At 36.1% G+C, this 25587-nt stretch overlaps 4 protein-coding genes across 5 annotated transcripts; 3 read left to right on the top strand and 1 right to left on the bottom strand.

Moving 5' to 3' along the window:
• Positions 1-2068: 2068 nt before the first annotated feature.
• Positions 2069-5488, bottom strand: tyw3 (tRNA-yW synthesizing protein 3 homolog (S. cerevisiae)). Its single transcript, XM_039677333.2, has 6 exons — positions 5152-5488; positions 4328-4408; positions 4144-4242; positions 3981-4052; positions 3771-3904; positions 2069-3051 (listed from the first exon to the last, which is right to left on the bottom strand). The coding sequence occupies exons 1-6, from the start codon at positions 5320-5322 to the stop codon at positions 2847-2849; spliced, it is 762 nt and encodes a 253-aa protein (XP_039533267.2). The 5' UTR covers positions 5323-5488; the 3' UTR covers positions 2069-2846.
• cryz (crystallin, zeta (quinone reductase)) lies at positions 5456-10871 on the top strand. 2 transcript variants are annotated; one of them, XM_089131409.1, is made up of 9 exons: positions 5456-5553; positions 5728-5843; positions 6893-7045; positions 7129-7292; positions 7395-7446; positions 8204-8353; positions 9517-9618; positions 9692-9787; positions 9907-10871. In XM_089131409.1, exons 2-9 carry the CDS (start codon positions 5736-5738, stop codon positions 10066-10068), a joined length of 987 nt encoding a protein of 328 aa, XP_088987535.1. In that variant the 5' UTR covers positions 5456-5553; positions 5728-5735; the 3' UTR covers positions 10069-10871. The 2 variants fall into 2 exon arrangements, with proteins under 2 accessions (XP_088987535.1, XP_039533266.2); XM_039677332.2 differs by lacking the exon at positions 5456-5553 and having other exon boundaries at positions 5572-5843.
• Positions 10872-11186: 315 nt separating this feature from the next.
• On the top strand, positions 11187-19628 carry lrrc53 (leucine rich repeat containing 53). Its single transcript, XM_039677275.2, has 5 exons — positions 11187-11928; positions 12051-12170; positions 13440-14258; positions 15521-15928; positions 17845-19628. The coding sequence occupies exons 1-5, from the start codon at positions 11922-11924 to the stop codon at positions 19152-19154; spliced, it is 2664 nt and encodes an 887-aa protein (XP_039533209.2). The 5' UTR covers positions 11187-11921; the 3' UTR covers positions 19155-19628.
• Positions 19629-19776: 148 nt separating this feature from the next.
• On the top strand, positions 19777-25222 carry fam151a (family with sequence similarity 151 member A). Its single transcript, XM_039677276.2, has 8 exons — positions 19777-20089; positions 20268-20423; positions 21583-21732; positions 21816-21975; positions 23297-23521; positions 23602-23738; positions 24223-24357; positions 24452-25222. The coding sequence occupies exons 1-8, from the start codon at positions 19906-19908 to the stop codon at positions 25093-25095; spliced, it is 1791 nt and encodes a 596-aa protein (XP_039533210.2). The 5' UTR covers positions 19777-19905; the 3' UTR covers positions 25096-25222.
• Positions 25223-25587: the final 365 nt, after the last annotated feature.

Here is a 25587-nt window from a genome sequence, read left to right as displayed (position 1 = left end):
ATTGAAGATCGGATGTATAATTGTTTTGCAGAGACACAGTTATGGCTAAGTGTAAATGTAATATTCTTAGCTTCATTTAAATGCTCATTCAAATATAAAGTGACCGTTCCTATAGTAAAACTGAGTCAGTGTTTAGTTGTGAAGGACACAGGGGTTGAGTTGGCATGTGTGTCTCTTTTATTCTTTTTTTTTTTTTTTCTCGCTCTCTCTAAGAAATCAGCAGGCCTGGAGTGACAGTAAGAGGCAGTGTGATTGCGCAGGGAGTCCTGAGGACACACAGCCGCCGAATCAGAGAGAGGGTCCTAATCAGAGACAGAAATGGCCCACTTGACAATCACACAGGCACAAAAGCTCCCAATTCTGCTCTGATTGCGGCGGTCCTTGTGCCCTTCCCAGCACTCCCTCTCACTCACTCTAATGCCCCTTCAGCTCAACCTGCCAATCAAGCGCCCCTCCTCCCTCCTATCTCTTAATGTCTAGGAATAATTATGAGAGATTTCTAATCATCCCCTAGTCTTTCAGCTGGCTAATTGATGTTATTTTAAGATTATCATTAGAAGTCCTTTTGGTTGGTGAAAGGTGCATTTGTGGTTAACCTGGATCTCAATGTCACTCTTTTTTTTTTTGCAGGAAACAATGGGAGTGTATAACAATGAGTAGACATGTGTCTGAAACTGACCACAGGTACACTGGATCCTTAGTGGCTTCAGACTGAAAATCAATGAATATTGTTTCGATTTAGTGACTCACAATTCAATAATTTCATAATGTATTATTGCATTAAAATTACCGTTCAAAAGTTTAGGGTCAGTAATTTTTTTTAATATATTTTTGAGTCTCTTATGAAAGCTGACAAAAATACAGACATATTATGAAATAATATAACAATTTATAATAACTGTTTTCTATTTGAATATTTTTTAAAATATAATTTATTCCTGTGATGCAATGCTGAATTTTCAGGATTATTACTCCAGTTTTTGGCGTCACATGATCCTTCAGAAATCATTCTAATATGATTTGATTATCAAGAAACATTCATCAATGTTGACAACAGCTGTGCTGCTTTATATTTTTGTGGATTCTTTGATGAATAGTTGCCGAATAAAAGCAACAAAAAAATATTTTGAATGGGAGTGTAGGCCTATACTAAACAATATAGTTTTTGTGATCAACCGAAAAAATCATCTTTGAAGGTTTTTGAAGCACCATGAAGGTTTTGATGTAATAAATTCTGACCCAAAATAAGTAATATTTATAAATAGACTTCAAAGGAACAAAAATATTCATTTAACATCTGAAACTAATATCTGAATTCCAACGGTTATTTTAAAGCAAGTCGATTATTCTCTTTAGGGTCATTATATTTAGTGCATAGCTGAACCACTGAAGAACAGCTGTTACTGATGTCTTTAAAAGTGCATTTACCCCATCTACTGGTGTACTGCTGTACACATTCATACTGATCCCCGTCTGTCTGACAGCACTAGGCAAGGCAAGTTTATTCATATAGCACATTTCATACACTATGGCAATTTAAAGTGCTTTAAAATTAATTTGAGTAAAATGAATTACATAGAATAAACTTCACAAATGGCAAAACAGCGGTGTATTTTATTTTGCTTAAGTCCATTAGACGTCTCCGAGGGTCCTGATTCTTCCTTAAAATCGGACAGGAGGAGCTCTAGGACTGACTCCTTGGGTTCACTGACCCAACAGTGTACTTAAATTTACGAGTCATTAAATCATGTTTAATTTGGACTTTTCTGTGCATGCTCTTTGAGGTGGTGACCATAGACCTCCATTATATGACTGACAGACAAGAACGGTTTGACCTAAAAATATCAAAATTGAAAATACTGTGGAAACAAAGACACCTACATCTTGTAAGCTAAAACATATCAAAAATTAATTTCAAAGTGAACTATCCCTTTAACATAATACCCAGATATTCAAAAGATGGGTAATTCTCAAATGATGCTTACATTGATAGACATCTTTAAATGAATGAAATAACTTGAAAGTACTATTTATTTATTACCACAGAACCCCTTTCCAGATCCAGACCCATTCATTATTAGTTTCTTTAGAAAATCATCTTTACAATCTATTTAAACTGACTGATACATACAGGTATGGGTCATGAGATGATGTTTACATGTGTAAATGCAGCTAAATAACCTTTATTTGGTTATTTATGTATGAAAAGTAATGTTTATATTTGTATTGTATCTAGAAAATGCTTTATTGATAAATACAAGTGAATTATTTCAACATTCTTGTCTTCATTAAAACCATGAAAGTCTTTAATGACAATGAAAAATCAAAAGCAGAATGAAGTAGTTGCACATGGCGGACTGTTAATGAGCCAAGTCTCCCAAATGAGGCGTTGCAGAACCTGACCCCGTCAGTAATGCCTTCTAATCCAGAGGAAATGTGCTCCAAACCACACGCCGTTTTCACCACGACGTCTGACAGATTGCTCGTTGGAGATGAATAACACGCTCGATTTATACATTGCTGTAAGCGACAACATCTTCCTTCTGCACGAGCAAAAGAGTTAAGGTTTACGCGCACAAAAGCTTTGAAGTAACGCCATGTTAAACTAAAACAGATTCGCTAAGCTCCTGCAAAATAATGAGGCAAATGTTAATCAGGAAGCAGACGCCCCTTATCAAAAAGGTTCCTAAATGAAGTGGGTAGCCTATGAGACTGTTTCATTTATATTTGTCATTAAAAAGAACAATTGTTTACGTGTAATGTTCACATAAAACATTAATGTGAGGTATGTCTAATGAGCTGGTACTTCAAACTAAAGAGGTGTTTATGGAATAAATGTGCACTGTTCAAGATGATGAAAACAGTAGATCACAGTCCATTTCCTCTTCGCTGATTTCATCATGTTTTTTGACGCTTTGGCAACAGTCCGTCACAGAATCGTCCTGCGTCCTTTTCCTCCTCCGTCTATAGATGGGTTTCTTGTCTGCCTCCTCCTTTAAACTACATCTCTGTTCTTGAGGTTGTAGGGCACCTTGTAAGCACTCGTAGAATCTATTTCAAATAAATAGAAATATAGCATTACTATCATATTCAAATAAATAGAAGTCCCCCTGTGGTGAAAATCAAGTTTTTTAAATGTTGTTTCGACTTTAATCTCGAAATGCTAGATTTTTTTTTTTTTTTTTTTTTTACATATACTTTTTTTTTAGGTTGTGGTTCAGGGTTTCTGTAGGTTTAGGCATTAAATTGTGAGTAATTTTGAATTTAAGTTGATAGAATTTGAATAATGTGCTTAAATGACTTTATTGATTAAATCTAGTAATTTAAAAAAAGTAAATAAAATAGAAAAAAATCTCCAAAAGAAAATTGCATAAAAAAATAGAGGAAAAAAAAGTGTTCTGGACAACAACAAAAAAAATGTATATAATTTTAGGACTTCGGGTCATTTTTGACCCACGAGGGAAGGATTTGTTACAAAACACGTGGGAAGGATAAAATTCAGTCACAAGTTGTTTCATTTAAATGTGGAAATAAATGGAAAAAAAAAAAAACATTAACAAATTTAAACTAATATTTAACTTAAAATAATAATTTCCTGGTCACTAATTCAAAATATGAATAAAAATATAATAGCATCTCCATACTAAATTAACACTGGTACAGACCAAGGTGCCCTTTAAGACAATAATTTAATAATTCAACTATTTCAAACACCTAAATTGCATTAAATAGTATCAATTTAAATAAGAAAACAATACAATACAATATACCTCTCTATTCTTTTAAGATTTTCTTCCATCTTCTGGTTCGCAACTCCGACGAGGAAATCAAGGTACTGGTCAGTGGTGAGAACCTTCCCCTTGTGGCTGAGAGGAACCTCAAGACAATGTGTGCTGCGTACCGCCTATACAACAAACACATTTCAAGGACCTTTCAGAAGTATCTTTAATGCTGAACACAAAGCACAATTTGCATCTTACCATGATGATCTTGCCTTTCTTTCCCACAGTTATACCAGAATTCCTCAGGCCAGAGTTTATTGCAACAGTGTGCTGAGGAAGGAACAAACCATGAAAAGCAAGTTATTATTTTGTTCTCCTCAAAACATCTTGATGTCTCATTCTAATTCAGTGTGACATTCACCAGTAGTTGTGCATCGCCAAGCTGTTTACACTGAACGTGAAGGACAAAAGGCTCAAACTTGAAAGTGGCATCTCCAACAGACTTCTCCAGACCTGTGACCTGTTTCAGAAACACGCAAAGCTTTAATATTGGGGTAATTTATTACTGTACATTTGTCAAATGTCTTTAATGCTGTATTTCTCACCACGTCTTCTATTTGGCACTTTTGATGAGTGACAAATAACCAGGAACAGTTTCGCTTTTGCACATCAGGGCAATCTGACACCTTAGATGAAAAGCCATATGGTTGACAAATAATACACCAGAAAAATGAGTGTGCTTTTGCTTAAAACAAGAAAAAAAAAAGATCTGCCGAAAAAGGTAGGAAAAATTATTTCTTATTTTCCCTTTAATTAAGTTTCCATTTTTAACCCTTTTTAATCTCTCACTAAATATTTTAAAGGGATAGTTTACCCCAAAATTAAAATTCTGTCATCATTTACGCACCCTCAATTTGTTCCAAACCTGTATGAATTTATTTCTTCTGCTGAACACAAAGGAAGAAGATATTCTGAAGAATATGGGTAACCAAACATTTGTGGGGCACCATTGAAAAAACATTATACTATGTATGTCAATGGAGTCCATCAACTGTTCGGTTGCTTATTATTCTGTTCAGCAGAAGAAATAAATTAATTCAGGTTTGGAGCAACTTGAGGGTGAGTAAATGATAACAGAATTTTATTTTTTGGAACTATCCCTTTAAGTTGTTTTGCTTCTCAAGCAAGTAAATGTACCTTGGTTTAATAATAAATTAATTCAGGTTTGGAGCAACTTGAGGGTGAGTAAATAACAGATTCTTTTTTTTTTTTTTTTTTTAACTATCCCTTTAAGTCATTTGCTTCTCAAGCAAGTAAATGTACTTTGGTTTAATATGCTTGTATATTTGTACTGGAAAGCAAGTAAAAAAGTAAGAAAATCATTGGTTTGCCGAGTAGACAACAGTCAATAAACGTTTCCCAGGCTCACCCCGTCAAAAAGTATGATTCTTCCGGAGCAAGAGCTTGTCGTGAAGTACCGATCATGACTGTTAATAAAGGAGACGATATGAGAAATGTCCTCATCCACACTGCCCTTCTTACTGAAATCACACTTATTAAGACACTGATTCTTCCATTGCTGAAATGTTTCGCCCTCCATGTTTCAAGACTATTGACGTTTTTGTTGTATCTTCTACCGACCTTTGGAATAATATAATAAAGCAATGCAATCAGATTTTAAATTATTAATCTAGTTTTGTTGTAGATCCGCATGTGTCATGTTTGTGTTTTGAGTGCACGTCGGGTACGGTGGCCGGGATGTGCCCAAACTCATTTCATACGGAAGCCGAGTGGTAAGCTGCTGCAACCTCCGTCTTTTACCGTCTGGAAGGTGAACAAATTTATGGCGTGCCGTTTTCTTTCATGACGCTGTGCAAAGTTATATGTGCTACATGGAATATATGATAATTTCCATTGGGATGTACTAATTCAGTGTTTGCTCTTTTTCAACTGTGCAATATCCAGCCAAAGTTCAATCTGCTTTGCCAATCCATTTGTTTTGCAGAGGCCACTATGACCACATCTAAATTAATGAGGGCTATCAGGGTGTCAGAGTTTGGAGCCCCTTCGGTTTTAAAACTCTGCACAGACCTACCTGTGCCAAGTCCTCGACAGAAACAGGTGGGTCATCTCAAATTTCAAAACAATCTTGACTTTTTTTTCTGAATGTTTTGAATTCAGTTCAATTTTCTCCCTCGAAAGCTGATGGTAATTATTCATTAACATCCTGACATTACTACTGCTGATCTCAATGGACAACTTGACTTGTTGTTTAATCATGTATTATTCTATTGTATGAATTATTATGTCAACCACTTTTCAAAACACACACCTCGTCTGGCTAAAACCATTAGCTTAGGCCTATGTTATTTAATCAATTTTATTTAAATTCTTTCGCACAAGCATTGTGTAGTAGCCATGTAAAACAACCTCGTGAAAAAAAGTTAAATTGTAAATTATTAACTGTTTCGGTTTGGGAAGATCAGTTCAGTTTCTTCCTCTGAACTTTGACTTTTTTCCACAACATTTTGCATGCTCTAAATAGCTTTCAATATTAAGAACACATATTACATGCCATAATAATGGGACAAACATTAATTTTGAATTGATTTATGTTATAAACTACTTATTTTGCTTGTTGCACACTTTTTAGACCTTGCACTAATGCTTAACCGATGAAAAAAAAGAATCAGCTGTAGCATTAAAGTATCCAAACCCATTAGACAATGTACACTGGTCAAAGTTTATATGTTGTGAATAAAAGCCTAGATTAAATCTATTCATCAAATTAGTCGATTGTGTGTCTCCGAAATACTTAGATTAAACTCCTTGATTAATATTGATTACAAAAGTGTAAATAAAAAGTGTTGGCAAAAATGGCAATGGCAACATGTGTTGACTCATTTCAACTTTAAAAGTGGCAAATTTGGCATTGTAAGGCTATTGAATAATGTATTTTACTGTATATGACCTTGCTTGAATATCTGAAGTGTGTTTCATGACTGAAAAGTCAAAGGACATGTTGGTCATCATGTTTAGAGAATTATCTAGAAAACCCAGTTTCACTTTTTTTTCCCATAGTGAATATTTATATACATTTACTTAATTAATCAGTAGCTATTATTGATGTCTTTTCCAATGAGCTGTGTAAACACTTTCTGCAATTATAGGTTCTGATTCGAGTTCATGCGTGTGGCGTAAACCCAGTGGACACGTACATCCGCTCTGGATCCTATGCTCGGAAACCCAGTTTACCCTATATTCCAGGATCAGATGTCTCTGGTGTGGTGGAAGCTGTCGGGGAGGATGTTCATCTCCTACGGGTCATCTTTTTACCCATCTTGCACACTCACCACATGTTTACTCGTTTGCTTTGGATGGATAGCAATCTTTTCTGTTTTCACAGACAGGTGACAGAGTCTTCACCACAGGAACTGTGACGGGCGGATACGCTGAATATACTGTGGCCTCAGAGGACACTGTCCACAAGCTGCCTGATTCCCTAGACTACAAACAGGGTGCAGCTCTCGGAGTCCCATATTTCACTGCGTACCGGGCGCTAGTTCACAAGTAAGATGTTGTTTTCAATGACTGTAAAAGACTGCATTGGGAGTTGTTTTCTGGAGCTATGTAAACATAAAAGGGATACAAATGTTCTTTTGCTCTAAACAGGGCTCATGCCAAAGCAGGAGAGACGGTTCTTATTCATGGAGCAAGTGGTGGAGTATGACATTCAAAATTTCCCTTAAAGGGATAGTTCACTTTGAAATAATTTTTTGGTATGTTTTAGCTTACCTCAAGTGCATCCAAGATGTAGGTGTATTTGTTTCCGCAGTCGTTTCAATTTTGATATTTTTAGGTCAAACCGTTCTTGTCTGTCAGTCATATAATGGAGGTCTATGGTCACCACCTCAAAGAGCATGCACAGAGAAGTCCAAATTAAACATGATTTAATGACTCGTAAATGTAAGTACACATTGATGGCATAAGACACGAAACGAGCGGTTTGTGTGAGAAAACGAACAGTATTTATATTGTTTTTACCTCTAGTAACCACAGCCACGTCCAAGTGATCTGAGGGCGCTTTGTGGCTGTGGTAACAAGAGGTAAAAACGATATAAATGCTGTTCGTTTTCTCACACAAACCGCTCGTTTCGTGTCTTAGGCCATCAATGTGTACTTACATTTACGAGTCATTAAATCATGTTTAATTTGGACTTCTCTGTGCATGCTCTTTGAGGTGGTGACCATAGACCTCCATTATATGACTGATAGACAAGAACGGTTTGACCTAAAAATATCAAAATTGAAACTACTGTGGAAACAAAGACACATACATCTTGGATGCCCTTGAGATAAGCTAAAACGTACCAAAAATTAATTTCTATCCCTTTAACATTTCAAAAATGATTTGAATGAATTAGACTTGTAAAGTACAGTATTCTCTTGATGTCTTGAATGAATTGAGCTTGTATTTGTAGGTAGGCATTGCAGCGTGTCAGATGGCACGAGCATTTGGCCTTACAGTTCTGGGAACAGCTGGGACATCCGAGGGGATGAAGCTGGTGCTCAGCAATGGAGCTCATCTAGCATTCAACCACAGAGTAAAAGACTATCTGGAGAAAATTAAGGTTTAGTTCTCTCTTATTTAAGTTTTACACTATACATACAGAATACTGTTTGGGGTTGGTAAAAAAAAATATATATATATATATATATATAAAAAAAATCTCCTCTGCTGACCAAGCCTGCAATTGTTTGATCAAAAAATATACAGTAAAAACAGTAATATTGTGAAATATTATTAATGACTGTTTTCTATGTGAATATCTTGTTAAATGCCATTCATTCCTGTAATGTAAAGCTGAATTACTTCTGCCAGTCTTCAGTGTCGCATGGTCCTTCAGAAATCATTCCAATATGATGATTTGCTGCTCAAGAAACATTTCCTAATATTATCAATCTTGATGAAAACAGTTGTGTTGCTTAACTTGTGGAAACAGTGATACATTTTTCAGGATTCTTTGATGAATAGAAGTGCAAAAGAACAGCATTTATGTGAAATAGAAATCGTTATTAAAGTTAATAATAAACGTCTTTACTGTCGTTTTTGATCAATTTCTTAGTATTTATCTAGGTTACACTTTATTTCAATGGTTCAATTTAGACATTCTACTGACTATACGTAACTTGTCAACTACATGTCATCTAACTCTCATTAGAGTGTTAGTAAACTGTTCGGGTTAGTAGAATAAGTTGACAAGTAGTTGCAAAGTTACTTACATCCAGTAGAATGTCTCTTGGAAGCATCAAACTAAAGAGTTAGCAGATATTAAGCAGACAGTCAGGTAATACTCTATTGCGAGCTAGTTGACATGCAGTTGCAAAGTAGAATGTCTAAAGTGAACTTTTGAAATATACTCCACTTTTTTTGGAAATAGGCTCATTTTACCACTCCCCCAGAGTTAAACAGTTGGGTTTTACCGTTTTCTTATCCATTCAGCCGATTTTCTGACATTTAGAAGAATATCAGTAACCATACTATGGAAGTCAATTGGACCAGAAACTGTCTGGTTACTGATATTCTTCTAAATATCAGAAAATCGGCTGAATTGATTGGAAAATGGAAAAAAACTCAACAGTTTAACTCTGAGGGAGTTGTAAAATGAGCCTATTTCCATAAAAAGTGGAGTACCTCTTTAATGAAGTCTTAATAAAGTATATATTAAGCATATAAAAAGAACATAAAAACGAAAGTGGCAAGTTTTTATAATAGCTGGTCTCCTGTGTTCAGGATGCTACCAATGGACAGGGCGTGAACGTGATCATTGAGATGTTGTCCAACGTCAACCTCAGTAATGATCTTCAGTTGCTTGGCTTAGGTGGCAGGGTTATGGTAAGTACCTTGTGTTTGTTTCCCGAGTGTTTTTGTGCATACTGTCCAATTATTATATTGTTCGTTCTTTTAGATTGTTGGCTCTAGAGGCCCTATTGAGATCAACCCCAGAGACACCATGATGAAAGAGACCAGCATCATCGGCGTGGCTTTGTACAACGCAACTAAGGTACACTGGGCTTCCTGTGCAGTTTCTTGCTTTCTGGTGTTTGAACTTATTATAATTTTACTCCTTACCTTCGCCACATCTTTTATACAGACTGTTGTCTTTATCTGTGTTTTTCACAGAGGGAAACGTCAGAGTGTGCTGCGGCTCTTTTTGCAGGAATGGAGGCAGGCTGGTTGAAACCTGTCATTGGTCCTCAATATTCACTTGATAAAGTGGCCCAGGCTCACGAAGACATCATCGGCAGTTCTGGAGCCAGTGGAAAGATGATTTTGAACATGTGAAATCAGTCAGGAAGTGGAAACCCTGAACTGTCTTTGCATGCCACATTTGCACTTCATTGTTGCACTCAGATATATGACATTTTCATGTATGAAACTAATTATAGAGACCATCACAAGTGAAAACATTAGTTCAGCAAATGTTTTGTAGAAATTATATTGAACAAATTGATAATAATTAATTATACATGAATGGTATATTTCACAAGGCCTAAAATTGTGCACATTACTGATTTTAATGAATGTAAGAAAAAATGACGTTGACGTCAAAGATCTCAAAAATGAAGTTCGTTACAGTAAATATAACTTGACTTCCTTCATCTCTATGATAATTAGGCCATTTTGGGGATGAGCTCATTCTAAAATATATTTTGGAGTGGAATCTGGGACTACAATTTCTTACACTGATTAGTAGATAAAAACCAACACGGTAACTATTTGAGTGCTGATTGGCTGTAAGTCTGCCTCGGTTATTGACAGATGAATCTGTAAGGTGAACTCGTGTGTGTTCTTGGCTATCTGGCATCAGTGTTGGACACTGTACCACATTTCTGAGATCAGGTGACACGCTGGTTCAACGCATGCTCCGTTTACACGTAACCATAGACAACCCCACTGCAGATCTCTGAGACACAGCGGCGCTGGGACAGTGGAACCACTGGTGAACTAATACTGAAGAGAGGTTTGCAATTTAACTTGTTTGGACTCAGGATATGGATATGAGTGTATGACATTTTGCCTTCTCAAGCTAGTGTTTGTATATACTGAGCATATAGTAAATTGATCAATAAATGTTTTAGAACTTGGCTTGAATGTGCCTTAATGTAACACAGGTTAGTATTTTGACAGATTTGTGTAGATATGTCTGATAGCAATATTTGTGTCAATTTTTTGAACTACAGAATATGATTTATGAACTGGTACTGTATGTACACTACCTTTTTTTTAACTTTTGGGGTCAGTAAGAAGACATTTACAATGGTACAAAAAAATTATTTTAAAAATATTCTGTTATCCAGCTTTCTATTCATCAAAGAATCTTTAAAAAAAATATAATTACGGTTTCCACACAAAAAAAAAAAAAATTAAGCAGCACAAATTTGAACATTAAAAATAAAGAAATTATTATCAGCATCAAATATCATATTAGAATGAAGACTGGAATAATGACACTGACAATAAAAAAAAATCTTTGCCATCACATAAATAAATGACATTTTACCATAATATTACAATAGAAAATGGTTATTGTAATACTATTTTGAAATATTAATTATTCTTGTCTTTTTGATCAAATAAATCCAGTCTTGTTGAGCAAAAGAGACTTCTTAAAAACAAACAAAAATCTTTTCAATGCTTTTTGATTTTATAAATGAATTTAAAAAAAATGTTACTCAGTTTTGCCACTGAACAACAGTTCTGTAGGGCTTTATTTTGTGAAATATCCTTATTTCCTTGAGGATGAGGAGACATTTTATTGTGGCAGGTGTTTCTAGTGTTCTCACACACTATATATAGAGCAGAATCACCTACACAGAAGCAAACAGGTGGAAGATCATGCATGTTTTATAACTACACCACCCTCCTCATCTGTCTGACAGTCAGCGTCTCTAGGCAACAGAGGTCAGAGGAGCACAGCATCCAAAACAGGAGAACTAGTTGTCAATGAGGAGGACTATTACGAGTTGGGAAGGTTGATTGAATGTAGATATTGACTGATTCTGTTGTGCTTTTGTTGACAGGCTATTGCTTTTTGAGGATAAACGTGGCCTGAACCAATCTGATCGAAGGTCATGGACCACATAACCCATTTTGGAAGTCCAATACTGGCTTCAATCTGACTTCAATGGCAAATCATGAGAAGTATGTGCATAGTTTTTCCAAGTAGTTTCAGAGAGCTGATTCTTCATGTATTCTCCATTAAAATAAGGTCAGGAAAAATTTGTCTGACTAACATGAGGTGAACTCTACGTCGTTCCTCTCAGGTCTCTGCCTTCTACTGATGCTGACAGTCACTCAAGTTCAGCTGTCGTCACTCTGCCCCGCTTCCTGTTTGGTGTGTACTGAAGATGTCATCATCTGTCATAAACTCTCAAGAATCATTGGTAAGTTAAGTATTATGCGGCTGAAGAACTTGAGCACACAGCTTAAAGGGATAGTTCACCCAAATATAAATATTTTCTTTCATAATTTACTTCCTCGTCATTCCAAACCTGTCTGTCTTTCTTCGGTGTAACATAAAAGAGGGTATGTCCTAAAAGAATGTCCCAGTATATTTTTGTCCATACAGTGTAAGTCAATGGGGACCAATTAGTGTTTTTTGACCCCATTGTATGGAGAAAAACAGTTGGGTATATTATCCATTTAAGTACACCGGAGACGATAGAAATACATTTTTAACCCTAAAGCCTACTGTATGATATTTGATACGCAAAATATGGGCTCTAAACTGTTGCACACAATCCCTTCTGTCATCTGATTGACATTGTTCAATTTTGTAGAAAGTAAATGGCCTTTTAGTATGATTATAAAAACCTTCAGGTTGTGGTCTTTTTGCTGTGAAATCTTTACTGACTTTTATAAAGGAAGAAATGTAAGAATGCATTTTATATTGTTAGTAATATTTCAGATATAAACACTCAGTAGACTGAAGCAACTTAGGTTTACTTGATTATCCATACATGGCTTTTTGGAAAAAATCAATGAGAAAAAAAATCAATAATATGACATATTAATCTGATATAATCCAAGTGACAATTGATATTTATTTGCATTTTATACCTAAGTAGTCTTCTAAAGATCTAATTTATTTACATTAAGCTTTTATAATTTCATCATACTTCCGTCCAGAAATTGCATATTTTTACTCGGTTTGGGCCTTGATGTTTTATGAGCTCCATATTCTGCTATATTTTACAATATGAGCCATAAAAGAATGATACGCGACATAAAAACTTTCTTTTTTTATATGTTATCCATATGGATAAAATAAAATATTTTAAAATAAAATATAAAAAAAGAAAGTTTTTATGTTTCTTTTTTCTTTTTTTAAAAACTTTCTTTTTTTATATGTTATCCATATATATATATATATATGGATAACATATAAAAAAAGAAAGTTTTTATGTTGCGTATCTTTTTTGTTATAATGGAAAAACACACACACACACACATATATATATATATATATATATATATATATATATATATATATGTGTGTGTGTGTGTGTGTGTGTGTGTGTGTATGTGTATGTGTTTTTCCATTTTAACAAAAAAGATTTTGACTACTATTGCATATATGTCAGGCTCTACAGGATGGAGTTTGGATAATGTACATTTTTTAATATAGTTTTTGTTTTCTTCATCATGTTCAGATGCACCAGGCTCTACTAAAGCTTTGATGCTCACTGATGGACTCATTGATTCTGTGGACAACATGGTTCTCTCTGATTTATCCAACATGAGTCTCCTGGCACTCAGCAACAATGCCATCTCCAGCATCGAGCAGAATGCGTTTCAGAACCTCACTTTCCTTTCGACACTGTCGCTGGACCACAACCGCATCTCCAGTCAAACCCTGGACAGCTCCACGTTCTCCTGGCTTCACAGATTGGAGACTCTCCAGCTTGGGAACAACAATCTGAAAGACATTGACGGCTCCTGGTTTCAAAACTCTAGTGCTTTAAAAACACTTCAGCTAGAGGGGAACCTCTTTACAGTCTTGAACTCCACTAGCTTTGCCCACGCGGACCTGAGGAACCTGGAAACGTTGGACTTGTCCGACAACCTCATCGTGTACGTAGGCAGCGATAGCTTCCGAGGACTGCCTCGTCTCCACAGCCTCGACCTGTCCCGAAATCATCTGCGCACCGCTCCGGATGCATTCTCGTACCTGTCGGGGCTCTCAGTGCTGAACCTTGAGTTGAACCGCTGGAGCTGTACGTGTGAGTTGAGAGAGCTGGCCTCGTTCCTCAACAGCTACATTCAGGCTCCTGAGAAAGTGTTGTACAATGGCCAGAGGATGGTGTGTGTGAACACAGATAACCCAGCTGTGCAGACTGTGCTGGAGCTGACTGACGCCAACTGTGTCCCGCCGAACAGGAATATCACAGTGGAGGTTGTGGCTAAAAGTAATAACACTTCCCAGCAATACATTAGAAGTGTTGCCTTTGCCATTGTGTTTTCATTTTTCGGTGAGTATCTGCAAAAGCTTACCAAAACATGTTCATTATAGAGTCAATGATGCTTTATTAATTTGTTCTACTAATTTGATTCAGGTCTCTTAATGTATTCAAAATAAACATTCCAACAATGACATTTTTGAAAAGAAAAATGTTTGGCATAACAATTTATTATTTATAGTGTTTTTGAAAGAAGTTTCTTTTGCTCATCAAGTTGTAATATTGTGAAATATTATTACAATTTAAAATAGTAGTTTTCTATTTTAATATACTTTGAAATATTTTATTTCTGTGATGCAAAGCTGAATTTTCAACATCACTACTTCAGTCTTCCGTGTCACATGATCCTTCAGAAATCATTCTAAAATTATGATTTATTATAAATGTTGGAAACATGAAGTGATATCATAGAGAGGACACTTGCCGACCCTCGTGACTGTGTGAAACAGTCTCTTAAATATTTGATAATTTTAGTACGTTATAATTTTAGTTCAGCTTGTGGTGCAACTGCTCAGAAAAAAAATATTAATTAATAATTTACAAAAAGGTTTAATTTGTTAACATTAGTGAATTAAATAAACTAATTAATGAACAATACTTCTGCAGCATTTATTAATCTTAATGTAAATCTTAATATTTACTAATTTTTTTTAAGATCAAAAGTTGTATCTGTTAACATTAGGCCTACTGAATGCACTGTGAACTAACTTTAAAAATGGTTAAGAATTGCTGCAATAATATATTGCTTATTGATTTTGATTTTATTTTGACCACTTAAATATAAAATATGAACAGTATGAAACTGTGACATGCATTAAAAAAAAAAAAAAAAGTCAGGGATAACACAATAAAGCCCAAAGACTTTTTTCCATTATGGTCCCTTATTCATGTTAATGAATGCCTTAAACTAATTTATATATTTGTTTATTTATTAATTAATACATTACTTTTATAATTTCCTGTTATAAATAAATAATTCATTTTAAAAATAACGTTAAAAAAGGAGACCTTGTTGTAAAGTTTTCACTGAAAGAAATGTATATGTATATATAAATAATAATAATAATAATTAATAAAATGTTTCTACTCAGACATATTCAAGTTCAAAAAATGCAATTTTTTACTTGATAGTTGATTGATACCACATGGCAATTTATTGATCAAACAAAAACAAAATTCATAAAATAATATACAAAGAGTACAATAACTTTGTACGTGTTTAAAAGATTTTGCTTTTTATTTATTTCATGGAATCATTCTGTTTTGAATTGTAGGAGGTGTTGGGATCACCTTGGGAATGATTGCCATTGCATATCACAAACTCAGTAAGAAATTTAAACTTGCTCATGAGTGTAAAGCTGAAGAAATGCACACGTCTAGCCCGGAAACAGCCCAGTGGAATTTCTGCGAAGGCAAGGACACTCTATCCATGAGCCATGCGCTCTACAACAGCAACTACAAATCCCATCAGCCCTGCGAGGGAGAAGACTCTCCTTATCTGGGATCAGACACTCTGGAGAATCATTTCACCTGCCACAAGTGCAGCTCCACAGCCCTTACGGTGGGAAAGCACAAAAGAGAGATCGCCCTGCATGGAGCCAGTCATGTGGGTGAACAGCTGGCGAATCAACGCCAACATAGAGGGAATGATCAACATTCTGTGTCGCAACTAAGGAGCAAAGGTAAACTAGCTTTACAAAGGTAAAATGTTTTTAATAACCTCTGCCTTAGCAGACCCACAAATATAATCACATCCTTGCTAATATTTCCTAAAATATAAAAGACCCATTTACACTCTAACCTACCATAAAGAACACACACACAAAAAAACACAAAACTATGGATATAATAATAGAATAATTATGAATGATTTACCTCATAATTTCCAGTATTTAGAAGTGTTATGTTAGTATTATTTATATACCATTTTATTTCAATTAGTCTTTATTTCTTATTTTAGTTTAAGGTTTGGTCACTTTATGTCCTTTTGTTATATTGTCAGGGTTTTTTTTTTGCCGCTTTTGTCTTTATTTCAGTTTTAGGTTATTTTTATATCTTACTTTTATTTCAAAATTTCAGTTTTAGTCATTCTTGTACTTAAACTTCATCTTACTTTGTTTCAACAATTCAACAAAAGTTTTTTTCACCTAATAATCACATTTTATTTTATGTCGGCTTTATTTTAACTTTGAATTTAGAGCTTTTAAATTAAATAAATGATTATAAAAAATAAATCCACTTAGGTATATAATTGTATGTGTTTATTTTTGTATTTACTTTGTCTATACTCCTCCACTGTTATGTCTGTCTTTAAAGCTCTTTGAGAAAGCTACTTTTATAGGCGCTATACAAAATAAATATATTATTATTATTATTATTATTATTATAAATCTACCAAGGCCCAATTTCACAGACAGGGCTTAGATTAAGCCAGGATTAGGCCTTAGTTTAATTATAGCACTTAAAGGAGTAGTTCACTATTAAAAAAAACTTTTGCTGATAATTTACTCACCCGCATGTCATCCAAGATTTCCATTGATTGTCATGCCAGTTTTTTGATGAAAACATTCCAGGATTTTTCTCCATATAATGGACTTCAATGGGAACCAAACGATTCAAGGTCCAAAAGACAGTTTCAGTGCAAACTGTTCAAAGGGCTTTAAACGATTCCAGACGATGGTCTTATCAAACGAAACGATCGCTCATTTAAAATAAAAAAATAACAAATTTTAAGTTTTATAAGCTCAAATGGTCGCCTTGCTCTGTTCTGTGATGCGCGTTCGTGACTCTCCTGTTCGAACTCGTTCATCAAAATGAATGAATCTTTTCCCGAGTCAACTCGTTCATTTCGTTCGTTGAATGAACCAAATGACACGAAAAAAGATTCGTTCATTTTGATGAACGAGTTCGAACAGGAGAGTCACGAACGCGCATCACAGAACAGAGCAAGGCGAGCATTTGAGCTTATAAAACTTAAACTTTGTTATTTTTTTATTTTAAATGAGAGATCGTTTCGCTTGATAAGACCCTTATTCATCGTCTGATATTGTTTAAAGCCCTTTGAATAGTTTGCAGTCTGCACTGAAACTGTCTTTTGGACCTTGAACCGTTTGGTTCCCATTGAAGTCTATCATATGGAGAAAAATCCTGGAATGTTTTCATCAAAAACCTTAATTTATTTTCGACTGAAGAAAGAATGACATGGACATCTTGGATGACATGGGGGTGAGTAAATTATCAGTAAAAGTTTTTTTTTTTAAAGTGAACTACTCCTTTAAGTAGCTTTAATAAATGTGCCTTAGAAAAAAACATGATGTGCATCCTGAGACAAAACAATGGCACTGATTTATTTTAAGATATGTCAGTGCAAGTTGCTTGCAGTTAAAGCAGCTCAAACATGCATTTTAGTCTGGGACTAAGTTTGAGCCTTGTTTGTGACACCGTTCGGCCAAAGATCTTTTGAATCGGGTCATTAAACAACCCCAAAGTAACTGCATAGCAACACCTTGGCAACCATTCAGTGGTGGCATCTAGTTTATTTCGTTTTTATATCATTCTCACATGTCTATCTTAAAATATTTCTCTGTTTTATTCACAGACACAAGTGGACAGGCACACAATGAGAGCAGGTCAAGAGTTCCAACTTCTTCCCAACGTCGTGGGGGTTCAAACGACATCTCAGCTGTCAGAATACGCCAGCTGGCCCTCAGTAATCACTTCTCAGCCCTCCAGAGAGGCACATTCAGACCCTCAGACCAAATCCACAATGAAGTAACTCAAGGACATCACTCACTATTAAAACACCAGGACGAGGGCGTTGGCGCTCGGCCGATTTACCAAACCATCAGCTGTCTGCACTGTCACCAGACTTATGAATACAGACAAGCTGGAAGTAACAAACCGAACTTTCCATTTACAAATCACTCACAGAACACTGGAGCACAAATGTATGACACTATGCTATACAGAGACATCTTGGGTTATGACCAGTCAAACGATGGGAGACGTGGTGAGAGTCGAGCTAGTGAGTTGGGGTTTAAGTTAGCTTCTCAAAGGAGCGTCACTTTTGATCTAGCCGGGCCCGGGGAACGTGTCCTCACCACAATGGCTGACAGACACAAAAAAGAGAGTAGGATGAAGAGCTCTGAAACATCTGGACAGAAAAGCCCCCGAAAGCTGGGTAGGACTAAGAGCAGCACACAAGGACAATTGAAGACCCAGAAAACCAAAGGACGAGCAAAGAGGACACTGAAAGTTAAATTAAATTTAAACCCCCTTCGAAAAATCAGAGTTCATCCAAAGTCCATTGATGAAGAAAATGATGAAGACAAGATGTCCAAAAAGGCTAAGAAGGAAAAACTGAGAAGCAAAAAAGACCTTCAGAGAACTAGCAAAAAATCAAACGGGGGATCAGGAAATAAGGAAGACAACTCCGAAATGAAACGCACTAAAAAAGGAAACAAGGATTCGACGTCCATGTCTAAGGATACAGATGAATTCACTAAAGAAACAGGACAAGAGCAACAAAGCTGTATTCCTGTTGAGGGGGAAACTCCATTAGAGTCTGTATTCGGTAGTAGATCTGATGCTCAAACGGCATCAACACTCAGTTTTACTCTTCCAGATGAACACAGCGGTCTTACGGCTCCATCACACCCTGGCGTTCTGGATGCCACTGACACTCAGCGGGTATCCAATCCAAATATTGAACTCCCTGAGAGTGAATCCGCTGCTTCACAGGATGTGGTGGATCAGTCCAACAGTTCAGACCTGATGAGCTCTGCCGCACCTGTCATCCAGGAATATGTGTCTTCAGCCGAGGGCTCACCAAAGAGGAAGTTAAGACTCATTCTACCTGAAAAAAACTCCAACAGGCCACAAACGGCACTTGATAAGAAAATCAGATAGCGTTAATCTTTACATTTAGCTGACGCTTTTATCCAAAGTGACTTTATATGTCAGAGGTCGCACGCCTCTGGAGCAACTAGGGGTTAAGTGTCTTGCTCAGGGACACATTGGTGTCTCACAGTGGATTCGAACCCGGGTCTCTCACAACAAAGGCATGTGTCTTATCCACTGCGCCACCACCAACCATCTATGGTTCATTATCTTTTCTGATAATGTACCACAGATAACAAGCACTGCTGAGTTCATTGCTATGAATTACTGATAAATAGTTTGACTTATATAATGTGCAGTCTTATTTTATTTAAATTATTCATATTTTATTAAACACTGAAAATGTTGTATCCTTGAAAATCCTCGTTGTAGGATTTACTTTTTAAGAATTTTCCCTCCGAAAATGCTAGTAAATTCCACAAATAATGATGAAAAAATGAATTAAATTAAATGTGAAATTATATTTATGTATCATACAATCAAGCCTGCAAAAGTCTCCTTGATTTCTGTTACAAAATAAGTATGAGGAGTTTGTTGTTTAATGTATGCATAGAGGTAATGCTCGCTTCGTTTAACCAAAGAAAGTTAAAAAAAAAAAAAATTCTTGCAAACAAGATGACAAGAATACAAAGTGCGCCAATTTATGGTCTGCAGATAAAAGGCATTTGGATCTTAGAAAAGAAAACATGACACTCCAGGAGAGTCACTGAGCAGCTTATGCACGTCGAGTGAACATTTCGTGATCTGATACTGCAAAACGATGGATGACAAAGAAGAAAAGAACTGCAGGAATGAGGATGATGAAGAGGAAGAAAGAAAAGAACCAAAAACAATTCTGGGGATCTTTACAAGAAAGCAGTTAGTCGTGTTATGTATTGGTATCGGTCTGATTGCACTTCTTCTCGTCATTATTTTAACTTCAGTATTTGTGATCAGGAGATCAGGTATGAAGCCTCTTTAGTGTTTATAGTAGCCTACATAAAATTGAATATTGATTGATGTAGAGTTCAGAATGTGTCCATATGCAACACCATTTATCAGGTACATAAGTAAATTGAGAGAAAACAGTACTGATTTATCTATGTTGTTCAATTTGTGGATACTGCTTGTGTATGATCTCAGATGCTTCAGTCGACGTGGACATGGAGCCTTTCCCAACTGGTGGAGACATGCTTGACTTTCTTCTCCAAACTGGAGAAATTAAGGAAAAAGATGGTCTTTATGCAACATGGTATCACTCAGCCAACAATAAGTCTGAGATGAACAAGGCCTTGAACAGTAAGAGTTATCTGTTGTTTTATCTTAATACCTTTGTTCAAGGTTGCGCTTCTGTCCATTCTGTTATCAGTTGCATAATAATAATAATAATAATAATAATGAAATTCTGTACACTATCTATTAACAAAATGGAACATATGAGCCTTAGTGAGCCTCCTATTAGTATATAAATTGAGGCATTGAGGGTGAACTGATCGGTGCGAAGCTTTTACTTATTCCCTGTTGTATAAAACTTCATTTTATTATTGTATAGGCTAGTGTTCTATGTATTTTCTTTTTCACTTTTTATATTTCTCTATCTCTTTTATCTGGGCCACTGTTGTTGTCAAGGAATGTTTAGTTCGTTATTGAAATTTGTTCAAATAAAATAATTCAAAAAAATATATTGCTGTGAAATGTACGTGCAAATATACACAATCTATGTTAAAGGAGTAGTTCACTTTAAAAAAAAAAAAAAAACTTTTGCTGATAATTTACTCACCCCCATGTCATCCAAGATGTCCACGTCTTTCTTTCTTCAGTCGAAAAGAAATTAAGGTTTTTGATGAAAACATTCCAGGATTTTCTCCATATAATGGACTTCAATGGGAACCAAACGGTTCAAGGTCCAAATGAGAGTTTCAGTGCAGCTTCAAAGGGCTTTAAACGACACCAGACGATGAATAAGGGTCTTATCTATGACCATTCGAGTCATGACTCAAAAAAAGATTTGTTCATTTTGATGAACGAGTTTGAACAGGAGAGTCATGAACACGCATCACAGTACAGAGCAAGGCGAGCATTTGTGCTTATAAAACTTAAACTTTTTTATTTTTTTTTTAAATGACCGATCGTTCTGCTTGATAAGACCCTTATTCATCGTCTGGTGTCGTTTAAAGCCCTTTGAAGCTGCACTGAAACTCTCATTTGGACCTTGAACCGTTTGGTTCCCATTGAAGCACATTATATGGAGAAAAATCCTGGAATGTTTTCATCAAAAACCTTAATTTCTTTTCGACTGAAGAAAGAAAGACACGGACATCTTGAATGACATGGGGGTGAGTAAATTATCAGCAAAAGTTTTTTTGTTAAGTGAACTACTCCTTTAAGAGCTCTGATAGTGATAGCGATCTCTGCAGATGGTGTAATGATATACCATTAAAAACTTTGTACATTACAGGTGATGTAATGATCCTGGAAGCTGATATAAATGTACAAGGTCACAATACAGCCAATGAAACCAATATTCCCATCATGGCCCATCCACCGGACATATACAGTGACAACACTCTGGAGGACTGGCTGGATGCTGTACTCAAATCAAAGAAAGGTGAACAACCTGGGACATTAGTATCTGATTTTATGTACAGAAGACATGGTGAGCATTGCTTTGTTGTGTTCATCCTTCGTTAGGGATAAAGCTGGATTTTAAGAGTATTAATGCAGTGGAGCCCTCATTGGATCTGCTGAGATTGAAAAACCAAACGGGGATCAACCGCCCAGTGTGGATAAATGCAGATATTCTTCCTGGTCCTAATGTTCCTGATTTCTGGCCAGTGGTCAATGCTTCTGAGTAAGAATTTATTATATATCTCGTTTCATGTATATCACTTCAATGCGGTTCAGTTTACTTTGTGAATTCGGCCAGTGGCTCTCAATTTGTTGGTACAGTAATGATAAAAATGTTGACATAAAGCTCTGTAAAACTTGGATTTTTTTCAACACAATGTTGTAAGTACGTCCCATCGGGTAATCGGAAATAGTTCTATGCACACTTGCGGTCTTCAAGCCCACTTGAACACTTGGGCCAAATGGAAATATGTCATGTAAGTAGACAAAGACTACAAGTGTGGGTACATACCGGGACAGGCCCTCGGTAATAGTTATATTATAACCAAAAAAATGACTGTTACCAGAACATTCTGGGAACCAGAAATTGTTTGCTTGGGTACTTCATTGTGGGTACTTTATCCCTGAATGAAACAGTGTGTTTGGATGAGTGAATAATTCAATAGCTGCATTTCCATTACCCTTCAATTTGCGCAAATTGAAATTGCGAAATGAAAATACGCTCAATGGAAACACGTCAATTTCGCAAAAACTCCCGTTTATCGCAAAAAAGTTTTTACGCTCGCATGAGGAGGTTTTTCAGGCAATTCGAAAAAGGATTTTTTCGCAAAACTGCAATGGAAATCGATTTTGCGCATTTACAGTCACCTGACTTAGAAGAAGACGGAGTGTGTTTTAGGTCTGTGTCCGCAAATAATAATAATAATAATATGCTATCAAGACATCGAAGCAGAAATAAGGGAGAAACAACTCCATGTCTTTCCCTGCCATTAATGTTTGGTTTAACACACCACGTCTCCTTCCATTAATATAATAATATCTGGTGCGGTGCATGGCTGTGAAATAGGGTATAAACCTACCAAAGTCCGTTGCCATGATTTTTTTAATGACTTATCGCGAGAGGGAAAAAAAGACGTTTTAGTCGCAAAACATCGGTTAATGGAAACACCGTCATTTCGCAATAGTTTTTTATTGACATTTGGAAAATATCGCAAAACTTTTGCGCAAATCTGTAATGGAAACGCGCCTAGCGACTCACTCATAAAAACAGGAAGCTGTTTCTTCCTGGATGAATATTGTATATTACCAGACAGTTTCTGGTCTCATTGACTTCCATAGTAGGAAAAAAATATACTATGGAAGTCAATGGGACCAGAAACTGTCTGGTTACTTACTGATATTCTTCTACATATCAGAAAATCGGCTGAATAGATTCCAAAACAGTAAAACTCAACTGTTTAACTCTGGGAGAATTGTGAAATGAGCCTATTTCCAAAAAAAAAGTGGAGTTTTCAGTTGCTGACCTTTTGTACTTTTATTACAAGGTTTTTTGAGCTCATTCAGCTGAAATTTGCTGACGTCACCATCTCTCCAGGATGGAAGGTTCTTTATCTTTCCATCTTCCCCAATGTGACATACACGCGCAGTATGGTGGAGCAGATGTACTCTACTGTAAAACACCTCCCTCAGAAAATCACCTTTCCTGTCCATGCTTTGATGGCCAAGAATGGGTGGCCACACCTGAGCTGGCTGCTCAGCCAATCTTCAAGGTAACTCAGTTATTTCAGTCGTTTTAAGAAAAAAAAAATGATGATGATGATGTTTATACTGTGTCTTGATTCTGATACAGGTTTAGTTTAACACTGTGGCAAGGAAAGGAGAACCCCACTGTGAATGATCTTCTCTTCATCAGAGACAACAGCAACCCTCAGCGCATCTATTATGACATCTATGAGCCTGTGCTCTCACACTTCAAAGAAGCTGCACGTGAGTGACTTCATGGTTTTGAATATTACACCTTATAGTGTAGCAATGCTCAATATATGGAAGCATATTGGTTATCTGCTGATATTAGAGCTGTTTTTACATTAAATTAACTTTGCAGTCATCGAACTCTCTTAAAAATAAAAGTACTTTATTGGCATCTGTGGTTCCATGAAGAACCGTTAACATCCATGGAATCTTTCAATTACACAAAAAGGTTAATTATATATTGGAAAAATGTTCTTCAGTGTGAGCCGTACACTAATTGACAGAAAATCTTTTTTTTGCCGTAAAACTTTCGAGCAATGCGCAGTTTACTATTTCAAATTATTGATTTTATTTGTGTTTTATTTTAGTTATTTAGACAGAATAGTATATAATTGAATTTATTTATTGGTAATAGCACAACATTAAAATAATTGTAACCATATATATTCCTTTATCCCAAATTGTGTATATCAGTAACACAGGCATCTTGATTTCTCAGAGCTGAGAAACAGACCCAGAAGATTCTATCCAGGTGGAGACATAGTTGACTACTTCAGGCCGGTGAATGGTGATGGACTCAACATCCAGTGGGACACAGTCACTGATAAAAACTATTTGCTATCTTTGCTTGAAGGTGTGGATTTAACAACTTTAGATGGATAGAGATTGTGGAAATGGATAGATCATTATAAATTGGTAATGCAAGATTTTTTAAAAATTTTTTGCAGAGAGCCCTGGAGGAATGCTGGTGATCCCAGTATTATCTAGGGTAGGTCAACCAAACATTCCTGTCGTTCAGGGTTCCCAACCTGAGCTTCCTCTTCAGGACTGTTTGGAGCTTATTCTTGCCTCTAAGAAGCCATGGGGACTCTACTTAAGGATAAAGTCCCAGAATCATCTTAGCCCGTCGCTGGAGCTCCTTCGTCGGGCCTATGACAGAGACCTGCTGCACCACCCCACCTGGGTTAACATGGACGTAGCCCACAGAGCTTTCCATGTCCACGGCTATGTGATGGGAAAAGAGTTCTTGAGAACCATTGATCAAATCTTTCCGTATGTGACCCTGGCTCCAGGTTGGCCTAAAGAGGTTCTCAATGAAGGCTACACACCAGAACTGATGGAGGACATGGTGCAGCTCTTTCAGGGGGCCTGGCAAGATGTTTCACTGCAGCTTCAGGTCGAGGCACTGGACAGGACTGTGGCTGGATTTAAGAGCTTTATCCATGCACAATCACGCTTCTCGCTGACTCTAGAGAAGCGGGCAGAGGGCCGAGGCCTCAATTCTGGAATTGAAAGCTTAATGTCTATCCGAGCAGTGAACAGACAGCGGAGCTTCTACAATATGTCAAACATATACAGAAAACATGTCTGAAAATCAAGATCATATATCTTGCAAAATCAACCATAATGCTGTTTAGATGGTCCACTGACAAGATAATGTACATAAATGTTCATTGAAAACTTGAGCGATTAATATTTAAAATAAATTGTTTCCTGGCTCTATAGAATTTAAATTATTAACACTACTTTTATTTTGCTATTTTTTTATACATACGATAGAAATAGTACTTTTTTAACCATCATTTATTTTAACTACATTTTTTAGTAATTGTCAGCAACTAAAACATCACTGCACCAAAAAATAATACTGAAAGACCAAAAATAGAGACGTGTCAAAGGGATAATTCACTTTGAAATGAATTTTTGGAATGTTTAGCTTACCTCAAGGGCATCCCAGATGTAGGTGTCTTTGTTTCCGCAGTAGTTTCAATTTTGATATTTTTAGGTCAAACCGTTCTTGTCTGTCAGTCATATAGGCTAATGGAGGTCTATGGTCACCACTTCTGATGGATCCCAGTGTTAA

This window comes from Pimephales promelas, chromosome 5 (assembly GCF_988280905.1).
Source record: "Pimephales promelas chromosome 5, fPimPro1.hap1.1, whole genome shotgun sequence".
NCBI classification, from domain to species: Eukaryota; Metazoa; Chordata; class Actinopteri; order Cypriniformes; family Leuciscidae; genus Pimephales; species Pimephales promelas.
The sequence above is the reverse complement of the archived record's forward strand: the minus strand, read 5'-3'. Positions and strand labels throughout refer to the sequence as shown.

Bases quoted from the DNA above. Each gene is read 5' to 3' on its own strand.
- tyw3 (XM_039677333.2), bottom strand. From the start codon at position 5,322: ATGGAGGGCGAAACATTTCAGCAATGGAAGAATCAGTGTCTTAATAAG. The intron at 3,905-3,980 runs GTAAGATGCAAA...TTTGTTGTATAG, and splicing joins AGAAAGGCAAGATCATCATG to GCGGTACGCAGCACACATTG. The intron at 3,052-3,770 runs GTATATTGTATT...TATTTGAAATAG, and splicing joins AATCTTAAAAGAATAGAGAG to ATTCTACGAGTGCTTACAAG.
- cryz (XM_089131409.1), top strand. From the start codon at position 5,736: ATGACCACATCTAAATTAATGAGGGCTATCAGGGTGTCAGAGTTTGGA. The intron at 5,844-6,892 runs GTGGGTCATCTC...CTGCAATTATAG, and splicing joins CAAGTCCTCGACAGAAACAG to GTTCTGATTCGAGTTCATGC. The intron at 7,447-8,203 runs GTATGACATTCA...TTGTATTTGTAG, and splicing joins TTCATGGAGCAAGTGGTGGA to GTAGGCATTGCAGCGTGTCA.
- lrrc53 (XM_039677275.2), top strand. The intron at 14,259-15,520 runs GTGAGTATCTGC...TTTGAATTGTAG, and splicing joins CATTGTGTTTTCATTTTTCG to GAGGTGTTGGGATCACCTTG. The intron at 15,929-17,844 runs GTAAACTAGCTT...TTTTATTCACAG, and splicing joins GTCGCAACTAAGGAGCAAAG to ACACAAGTGGACAGGCACAC.
- fam151a (XM_039677276.2), top strand. From the start codon at position 19,906: ATGGATGACAAAGAAGAAAAGAACTGCAGGAATGAGGATGATGAAGAG. The intron at 20,090-20,267 runs GTATGAAGCCTC...GTATGATCTCAG, and splicing joins ATTTGTGATCAGGAGATCAG to ATGCTTCAGTCGACGTGGAC. The intron at 20,424-21,582 runs GTAAGAGTTATC...TGTACATTACAG, and splicing joins GATGAACAAGGCCTTGAACA to GTGATGTAATGATCCTGGAA.